The following is a 10,559-nucleotide window of genomic DNA, read 5'->3' as shown; positions in this document are numbered from 1 at the left end:
ACTGTGAAGAAGACTTTGAAACATCATTGCTCATAGGGAGGTCTGACAGGTCCTTGAGTTGCCTTTTGTGCTCAGTACTTGCTTGTTTTCAAGAAGTTCCAGTCAGTTAGAATCAGGGAAAGCTTGACCTGATAATCCAGTCTAGAGCTCTGGTGAGAAGGGAAGGTACCCTGAGGCCCAGAAATCAGAGCTGGGGCTTGTTGGACTCTTGGCAAAGTAAGCAGGGGAACAGACTTTTCCAAATCAGGAAATTTCAATGGCAGTGCTAGGCTTCCCCTGATACTGAGTTGAAGGTTTGAGCTGGTTGTCCTGACAGCTTGTGTAGAAAGCTCAAAGTTTAAATATGCTTTCTTTCCTCGCCTCATCTCTTTCCAAATGGAATTTCTCTGCAGTCATCGCCGAGGGAATAGCTCCTCCAAAAAGGATCCTCTTCCCACCAGAGAAGATTTGCATGGTCTGGCAGCAGAGACAGAGTGCTGGAGCAGGGCTCTTCAATGTGGGCAACACGTGCTTCCTCAACGCTGTCCTGCAGTGCCTGACCTACACCCCCCCACTGGCCAACTACCTGCTGTCCCAAGAGCACAGCCAGGCCTGTGAGTGCTTTTAGGAGCATCTCCTGAAAATCTCTTCATCAAGTCCCAGATTCCCAGAATGTAAAATTTGTTTTCAGACAACAGCAGCCCTTTGTCAGCCCCATGAGTCTGTACTCTTTGAACACTGGAGCCTAGAACCCACTTGTCCTAGCCTGCTGCCTTACCCTTAATGAAAACACCTCTTTCTCCCTGGCAGTCTTTATTCCTGCAAGTTCAACCCTCTGTGCTTATTGCACAGAAAGCTCTTGGTTTACCATCCCTCTCTGAAGATTTTCTGCACACTAAAATGCCCTGGGACCATTGGGACATTGGGAGGAGTGGAGTATTGGAGTGGAGTTGCAGTGCAAGAAGAGGAGTATCCCACTGCTGTGGATGTTTTGCTAACCTAAGGAGCTTCCCTGTGTCCCTCTTCAGGTCACCAGCAGGGTTTCTGCATGATGTGCATCATGGAAGCACACGTGAACAAGGTCCTGCGTTCCCCTGTCAGTGCCATCCTGCCTTTGGCTGTCCTCAAGGTTTTCAAACGTAAGTCGTACCAGGTGCTTGAACAGGTTTCCTTCCCTCCTTCTATGAGAGAACTGAAACCTTCTTTCTTAGGCATAGGAGAACATTTGGAGCCCGGCAGGGAGGAAGATGCCCATGACCTCTTGTGCTGTACTGTCAATGCCATGCAGACAGCTTGTCTGAGTGAAAGCAGCGAGTAAGCACAAGCAAATCACCCTCACAAAGTTCTGAGCCCTTTGCACTGCTTGGTGTGCTCCCATCAAGGGAGACCTAAAGCCTGGGCTTTCAGGCCAAGCAAAACTCTTGCAGGAGATAATGCTCTGTCTTCCCACTTGTTTCCAGCTTGGACCTCTCATCTCAATCCACTACCATTGTCTCTCAAATCTTTGGAGGCTTTCTGAGATCCAGAGGTATGTTTCCTCAACTCTTACTCTCTTTGACATTGCCTGTGTCCTTCTGTCTGCCTGTGCCTGACAGTTGGTCTGCTGGGACAGGTACAATGTGTAAATGGGCAGTGTCAGTCAGCTTCCCATTGCTGAGCATTTGGATTTTTCCTTCCAGTCACCTGCGTCAGCTGCAAAGCCGTTTCTGACTCCTACGAGGCCTTCCTGGATATCCCTTTGGATATCAGAGTAAGAAGCTTTTGCAGTTGTGCTTCAAGACATGCCAAGGCCCTTGCAGCTTTCCAGAGTCAGCACATTTGTCTTAAAAATGTGTGCTGTGAGCACAAGAGATCTTGGTGGTGGGTGGGAAGGGGAATGCATGGTGTCCTCCTGCAGAGGCCATGGCACTGGTCTCTCTGTAGGTGCTGTCTTTAAGCAGGTCGAACAGCTTTATCCTCTCTGCAACCACAATATATCCTCATCCTCCTTTGCTTTGCCCTCCCCTAACACTTGTCTGGCTCCCAGGCCGATGGGTTGGGTTGTTTGCACCACTGATGCCCCTGCATAGTGTCATGAGTTGATGTGAGTGGTGTGGTGGTACGGGGAGGGAGCTCTTGATGGCTCCGGGAGCCTCTGGGACACAGGGAGATGTTCAGCATCCCACTCTCTTTCTGTCTCCTTCTGGACAGCTTCATGGTGGGTCTCTTCAGCATCAGCTGCAGGGGTTTGCTTGTCAGCTCGTGGGAGTTGTTTGGGTGAGGCAATTTCCTGCAGCTCAGTGTGCTCATTTGTCACTCTTGCAGACAGCCTCGACCCTCACTGCAGCTCTGGAGGACTTTGTGAGACCCGAGCACCTGGATGGTGAAAACTGCTACAAATGTAGCACGTAAGATGATTACTAAGCACATATTACCAGCAGATCCTGTGTGAGGGAGTTGCATGTCATTGAGCAGAAGTCATCTTCTCATGGAGCTTTGCTGCACACAGAGGAGATGCAGCTCCTTTAAAATAGAGCAGGGAATAGCCTTAGAATAGCAAAAGCTGTGTGAGACAGGACAGGTTGCCTGGCCACCCTGGGGGAGGATTGGGTGCGTTTCAGCACTGGGTTCTGTGCTTGGTTTCAAGGTGTAAGAAGAATGTTGCTGCCTTCAAGAAGTTCACAGTCCATTGCGCACCCAAGGTTCTCACGGTGTGTCTAAAAAGGTTTGACTGTTTCACCGGTAGGAAGATCAGCAAGGTTTGTACACAGCCGGTGTGCAGCTTTCTCTTCCTGGAGCAGATTTCCCTGAGCTTGTGCCAAGGCACTGGTCTTGGGTTCGTCATGTTCCCTTCTGGGGAGAGAATTCCCTTGGGAAGACAGGCAAGCACTCTTCTCCAGCAGAGCTGCTTTGGCCAAGAACAGTTTCCTGCCACTCAAAGCATTACACCTTGGTGATGGTGTGCTTTATGGAAAACCAGCTGCTTGTGAGCCCCAAAGATGTATTTACACACCTCTGGCCCCTGGATGTGGCAGGCTATTCTGTGTCATAGGTCAGGGTCACTTCTGAGCCCTGCTGGTGTCTGTGCAGGTTGTGAAGTACCCCGAGTACCTGGATCTTCGCCCGTACATGTCCCAGGCAGAGGGAGAACCCCTCCGTTACTCCTTATATGCTGTCCTGGTGCACAGTGGGGTCAGCTGTCATACAGGACACTATTTCTGCTACACAAATGTAGTCAGCAATGTCCTTCCTTCCTTTTTTCTTTCCTTGCCAATGGGAAAATGTGTGTGGGGAAGACAACTTTGCTGTCGGTGTTACTGACAGCCAAGGTTTTGGGGCTGGAGATGTCTTTAGGGGCTGGACTGGATTTGTGTTGACATACTGTTTGTTAGGTATTTTTCTGCCTGTGTTTTTGGTGAGAAACCATGCAGAGATCTTTGTCCTTTTTTTTTCACAGGCCAGCAATGGGCTGTGGTACCTGATGGATGATGAGTCTGTGGAGCTTCGTTGCCTTGACACAGCTCTCAGGCAGCAAGCCTACCTGCTGTTTTATGCCAGGTAATAAGCAGCATTCAGATAGGTTCAGAAGATGTTTCCTTTTCCCTGTCTATTGGTTTGCTTCTCATAGTGCAGAGAATGCAGAGATTTCTCACCAAAGGCAATTACTACCAGCTTCATTCAGTGCTGTGGAACCTGTGCTGCCCCAAGTCTGTCCTTCAGGCTGCTGCCCTGATGTAGCCTGCTACTTGCCTGCTCTGTGATGCTAGACTTTTGTAGAAAAGAGTGAGGGAACTTAAAGGGACCTGCCAGGAAAGATGGGGAGGGAGCCTTTATCAGGAAGGGTTGGACAGGATGAAGGGTATCAGTTTTCAGCTGACCCATTATGGCAGGTTTCCATGAGATATTAGGAAGAAATGCTTGAGTGGAAGGGTGGTGAGAGCATGGAACAGGCTACCCAAAGAAGCTGTGGGTGCCCCATCCTTGGAGGTTTTCAAGGCCAGGTTGGACAGGGCTTGGAGGAGCCTTGTCTATTGTGAGGTATTCCTGTCCATGACAGCGGGGTGGCACAAAATGAGCATTAAGATCCCTTCCAACCCAAGCAAGCGTGTGAATTTTCACATGAGGGTCTAGAAGGTATAAAGATGAGTTTTGTCTGAGATAGGAGTAGACTTGGTGGGAAGACTCTAGCTAAAATTTCCATTAGTGGCCTTGGTTAAATCTTCTCTCTGTCATAGAAACCTCTCCAAGGAAATGAGCGAATCCCAGAGAGGGCTGCAAAAACAGCCCCAAACTGAGACCATTCTTTTCTTTTCTCCAGGTGTTCGGATCTGAAAATTGGAGAAAGGGCTTCTTCCTCACTGGCACCACCGTATGCCCCTTCCTTCCTTCCTCAGTGGGCAGCCAGCAGCGAGCAGGTGGCTCCTGTTGGCCCACAGGGCTTGCCTGGCAGCACGAAGGTAACTCTGGGGAGGAGGGGCAGTGCACTAGAGGAGCAGTGGATCTCCTTCTAGCATCTCAGCATTTCTCCTTTTCCCCCTCTCACCCTGCAGCACTCTTCACAGCCACAGTGCTGCCTCTTCTCCAAGCACCCCGGCTGCCTCCATCCCATTTGTGCCCCTTTGGCCCTTTGGCCTTGGCAGCCCTCCAGAAGAGCCTTTAGGAGGCTCAGAAATGTCCCCTCCCAGAACTCCTGGGAGATCCCCACTGACTCTGGTCCTTTCAGGAGAGAAGGGCAGGAACTCTCCACAGCTCTCTTTGCAGGACATGGCCCTGGGCATGGAAGGCGCTGGCAGGAAGCAGGACCGGAGCAGATCCCCGCAGTCGGGCAGGGATGGCCACAGCTGCTCTGGGGTCAGCACGGACTGGGACCACACAGCAGGGAGGAGAACGGGCCCTCCGAGTTGTAGCGCCACTGCCAGGGATGGTGAAGCTTCAGGACCTTCCAACAGGAGCTTGCAGTGTGCTCCTGGCCCCGGGGTTGCTCAGGAGCAGGTCCTGCTGAGGCGGAGGGACATGAGCAGATCTGTGCAGGGCAGCTACAACCTCTGCAGCCCCTCTGTGCAGCACAAAGACTACGAGCCCTCAGCGAGGAAAAGGAGGAGGCTGACAACACATTCCCCATGTTTTGATGAAATCCCTGTGGATAGAGCAGCTCCAGGGCCCCCCAGCTCCCGCTTGAAGCAGGCTCCCAAGCTCGGGGCTGCTCGGAGGCAAACCCGAGCGAGGTGCAGAGAGCAGAGGAGATCCCCACGGCGGGGCTCTGACCTGCACGGCCGCTTTGTGCAGTGCACAGACGACCAGCAGCCCTCTGTGAGCAAGAGGAAGAGGAGGAGAACAAGTTCTTCCCGTTGTGACAGAGCCCCAGGGGATTGCGCAACTTCAGGGCCCTCCAACACCAGCTTCAAGCAGGCTCCTGTGCTCAGGGCTGCTCAGGAGCAATCCCGAGTGAGGCTGAGGGAGCGGAGGAGATCCCCAGAGCTGGGCTATGATCTCCACAGCCGGTTTGTGCAGCACGCAGCCCAGCGCCCTTCGGCGAGGAAGAGGAGGGTGCCCATGGCCTAGAGGGGCACATCTGAGAAGAGCTCGGGGCACTCTGGGAGTGCTGCAGTCAGATTTTGGCCCTGGCTGAAGCAGAAGGGAAGATGAGCACTGAGGTTTTTATCACAGGTGCCCTTGTTTTTTTCTCAAAGATGAAGAAACATTTGGTTTATATGGGCGATGATGCTTGTGAATAGAGTAATAGGCTTTAATTAGAATTCTTCATTCCACAGTGTAGATAGTTTTTGCTGCTAATATAGGTCAGTAGTTGAAAGCAATATTGATGCAATTTTTTAATTAAAGCTAGAAAAATAAATGTTAAGTACAGACTGATATTACCCTTGCCAATGTCTCTTTTTCTCAGTCTCAAGGTGAAATCTTGCTGGGTGTCCCCACTCAAAGGAGGAATCTCCAGCCACATTCTGAGAAGGGGAGGGGGGGTTAGACATCTGTCCTGTTGAAGAGTGGGGCTTTTCCAGAGTGAAGTGATGGACTGTGAGTGTCACAGTGCTCAGGGAGCTGTGCCAGCTGGGGCAGGATGCTCTGCCTGAGCAGGGATACAGCAGCTCCAGCTGTGTCCTGTCTACACCTTAGCAGGAATGGCTTGAGCAAGGAGGGCCTCCTGTTTGTAGTGTTAAAGAATGCTGAGACCAGCTTGACCAAACTATCATGTCACCACTGTCACTGAAAACATCAGGATAAATTAAGCTCTCTAATGCTACTTTTAGTGTCAGGAAGCACACATTCCTTTCTTAGAGTGCCCTTCTGGGCAACTCCTCCCACTTTATATTCCAGGCATGATGCTGTGTGGTGTGGATGTCCCTCTGGGCAGTTCAGGTCACCTGTCCCAGCTGTGCTCTCTGCCAGTTTCTTTTGTGAGCCTCCTCACAGGCAGAGCAGAAGATGAGAAAACAAAATGTCCCTGACTCAGGACAAACGTGACTGAGCAAAACCCCAAACTTCAGCGTATTATCAACACCATTCTCATTGCAAATCCAGAACACAGCACTGTAAGAGCTACCGAAATAAAGAAATTAACTCTACCCTGTCTGAAATGAGAACAGTGGCATTCCAGCACAATTGCTGAATTACCTTTGTTAGTTCCCTCTTTATCTCTGGGTTATGCCCAGTGTCCATGGGGTTCAGAAATTCTACATTCCTTGAGTCCATATTCAGCCATAAAATGCCTCTTCCAGGTCTGAGACCATTGATGCATATCAAGGTTAATTACAGTTGTTTTAGCAAAACGTAAAGCTTCAGGGCTTTTCCCAAGCTGTGTTCCCACTAGAGCAGCTTATGACAAACCTTGCTAAATGTTGGCTACAGTGGCATATGACAGAGTGGAAAATTACACGGCTCATGATTAATTAAAATAAGTAATTAGAAAACTGAATTAAAAGAATGAATTAGAAAAGGTATTTGTAAAGTTCTATCATTTCCAACACCATGAGGACATGCAAACAGAGAATCCCTGATCTGAGGGCAGGAGCAGCAAGGATGTCCAGGCCTTCACATGGAAGTGAGAGTCAGACGGGTCACATGGGAGAAACCAAAGTGGTGCTAGTACCTTCTTCAGCAGCAAAGCCTATTTTGTTGAATGGACCTGCCAAAACCTAATGTAAAAATGTATCAGAGGCAGCCAGTCAGGTTATGCTATAGAAGGGCAGTCCCACTTTTGCATGACAAGGATTTCTAGCATACCTCCCTAAGGTGTGTGAATATCCCTCCCTTGAGCAGGGAAAGCCCTGAAGGTCACTTCTCATGGCTGAGCAAAATAGGTTTGCTCATGGTTGTTGGATGAGTGACATCAATCTCTACGTAATTGTTTTGCCTGATTTCATAGAATTGCTTCTCTGTTGCTTCCAAGATAGTGCACTATACTGTAACACTAGTAGTTAGTTAGGGTGTGTTACTATGCTAGTTCCACTATGTTAGTTATGTTAGTAAGGCTGCCGATGCTATGTAACAAATTGTTGTGATCAAGTTATTTTGCTTAATGATTGCAATCAATTTAAATGAATTCTTAATTTTATTTATATCAATAGATTTGGTTTGCCGTCTTTAATCCCACGGGGCAACGTTGTATACAGGCTCAAGTACACCTCTGTAACCCTTTGCATAGAAACTGTTGAAGAGTCTGGGGCTGGGCTAGGACCCAGCTGCATGCAGACTTCTCTCTGAGGAGTTTAGAAAACAAAAGTGTCCTTCCTGTACCTGCTGACTTGACAGGAGGGCTTCTGTAGCAAACTTTGTCTGGAGTGGGTCTGTTCTCCACTCACTGATAACTTTTGCAAGGAGCAGGGAGTTGGACTGGATGAGCATTATGGGTCCCTTCCCACGTGAGATATTCGATGATCTGATGATTCTATTACATGGTGGAAGGGGAAAGGGATTTTCTTTTTGCCACCATGGAAGTTGGGAGAAGTATTAGTAAAAACACTGGTAAAGGGAGGGCTGCAGGGAGCAGTATCACCTTCCATCACTAAATTGGACTAGGATTTCATAAAATTAAATGAAGACCAACAGCCATGCCTGGCCTTGCTTATTGAGCCTTCTCCCAAGCACAATGGGAATATCTGCTGGTAGTGGATAACATTGAGTGAGTTGGTCTGTGCTGTGAAAGATGGTCTGACTGCTTGGTGGGCACATCTGTCAAATAAATCTTAGCCAAAGAAATAATTGGAATGCTAAATCCTTGTTTGCTGCAGCAGATGTGGCAAAGAAAGTGGGTGATTTTTGGTTGGTTGGTTGGTTGGATGGGGATTATTGTTGTTGGTGGTGTTCTTTTAATCTTTCTGATTAATGACAAACCTTCGGAAGAAGGAGTAGGGGAACCTACATGTTAATTTGTGGGCAAGAATGATCTTTTTGGTGCAACTTTCTCCCAAAGTATATGTGAGGACTGGATCAATACACACTCCTTTGTCTTGGGTTCCTCTACGGCAGAGTCACTGATGGTGTGACCCAGAAAGGAAATATGGGTACAGACACCGAAATGGTTGAAAGTGGGCATGTTTCAGCAGGCTGTAGTACACAGTAGCAGAAGCAGGGGAAGTATCTGGCAGCAGAGGATCATAAAGCCAAGGAGGATTAGCCGTGCCTTAGCAAAACCTATAGCCTGCATACTTCTTCATGATCCCCTAAAAAGGGTCCTTCAAATCTGCGAGCGATGAGGTATGCCAGGAAATAGATCAAGGTAAACTAATTTTTAGTTGTAATGATCTGGACATCAACAGGGAAATAAAAATTAAGATTGGCAATGAGTGAATCTTTTGTCCCTTATCCCCAAGTGAATGTGGGCTGCATCTTTGTTTCACCTTCAAATTTTGCTGAGAAAGCATAAGTATGGTAAGCCTGTGTGGCAACTCTGTCATTAATCTGGCTGCATTATGAAGTAATAGTAATTACTGCAAAGTAAAACCAGATCTTGATATTTGTGTGGGATATCTGGGTTTATATAGAAATCATTTGCAAGTTCTGTAAAACTAGAGGTGGCTGTGAATCAGCTCATACACGTGCATCATATTTATCCAACCTCTTAACAACTATTCCTTATTGCTCCAATCAGCACTAGCCAGTCTCAGTGGACTTTATATAGATGTAGTATAAAGAGCTGTGGACAAACCTCTCTTCTGCTTCACTGCACAGTGCTCAGAGTTGAAAGCTTTCCTGGAGACCTCAACATTTAGGGGTTTTTTCCTATCCTCTCTCTTCTTCTACCACACTCCACAACAGGAGAAACTACCTTTGTTATATTCAAATGTTGCAACTGATGATTTTTGAGACTTGAACTGATTAGTCCATGAAAAGATCTCTGCCACAACAAGTTTTCTTTTTCTACAGAGTAAAAGTGGTAGCTGAGCATTTGAAGAGAGTGGTGAATATACAGCCTTTGAAGGCAATGCTATGAAAGAAGAATCAGTCAAAAATAGACAGAAACAAAACGCATAAGACTGCCTCATTTTCTTTAGAAGCTTTTATAATCTTTTCAGAAGATCTTCTCAAAATCTGAGTAGTATCTAAATTCCAGTCCTCTTTCTGTCTGTTCAAGCAGGCAGTTGTATTCTGACTGCAGATTTGCCCGGCTGTTTGCAGCTTCATCGGCTGCTGGACACTAAAACGAGGAGAGCTCTGCAAGGCACCAGAGAAGGATGATCCTTGGGAACCTCAGTGGATTGAGTGAATTCAGACTCCTGGGTTTTTCTGGAACCTCTCCTTTACACCCTTTGCTCTTTGTAGTTTTATTATCTCTTCATATTCTCACCTTGATGGCGAACACAGTGATAGCTTTGATAACAAACAGTGATAATCGCCTTCACACCCCGATGTATTTCTTCCTCACTCAGCTGTCCTGTTGGGATATCTGCTATTTGTCAGTCATTATCCCAAGTATTCTCGAGAACCTGATGGTGGGAACAGTGAGTATTTCCAAGACAAGATGTGCAATGCAGATGTTTTCCTTCCTTTTCTTTGGAGTTGCTGAGTGTTTTCTCTTGGCCGCCATGTCCCTTGATGGTTATTTTGCAGTTTGCTCCCCCTTGCATTACACAATGATCATGAGCAGCAGGGTCTGCAGAAGCCTGGTTGTTGGAGCTTACATCTGTGGAACTGCTGAGGGCTTAGTTCACACCCTCATCACCTTCAGCTCACCCTTGTGTGGTTGTGCCATTGACCACTTCTTCTGTGAGATTCAGCCTCTCCTGGACCTGCTCTGTGGCAACACTCTCCCAAGTGAAATCCAGGTCATTGTGGTGGCTGTCTTTGCTATTCTGAGTCCTTTCTCACTGGTCATTTATTCCTGTATTCCTATCGTTTCCACAATTCTTCACATGGCATCAGCTGAGAGCCAGGAGAAGGCGTTTTCCACTTGCTCCTCACAGCTCCTGGTTGTGACTGTTTTTTATGGCACTGCAGGCTCCATGTACCTGCGGCCAAAATACAGCTACTGTGCATCTGTGGATAAATTCCTCTCCCTTTCTTATTCTCTGGTGACTCCTTTATTGAATCCCATCATTTGCAGTTTGAGGAATAAGGAGGTGAAAGGAGCCCTGAAGGAAAAAATG

The 10,559-nt window shown here is 47.8% G+C and overlaps 1 protein-coding gene across 1 annotated transcript; it reads left to right on the top strand.

Moving 5' to 3' along the window:
- Positions 1-9,647: 9,647 nt before the first annotated feature.
- LOC134053218 (olfactory receptor 10C1-like) lies at positions 9,648-10,559 on the top strand (the record flags this gene model as incomplete). The annotated part of the gene is made up of 1 exon (XM_062508096.1): positions 9,648-10,559. A coding segment is annotated over exon 1 (912 nt), but the record flags the coding sequence as incomplete, so codon positions are not given.

The sequence above is a fragment of the Cinclus cinclus genome, chromosome 24 (assembly GCF_963662255.1).
Source record: "Cinclus cinclus chromosome 24, bCinCin1.1, whole genome shotgun sequence".
Taxonomy (NCBI): domain Eukaryota; kingdom Metazoa; phylum Chordata; class Aves; order Passeriformes; family Cinclidae; genus Cinclus; species Cinclus cinclus.
Note: the sequence above shows the minus strand (reverse complement) of the source record. Positions and strands in the feature narration are given on the sequence as shown.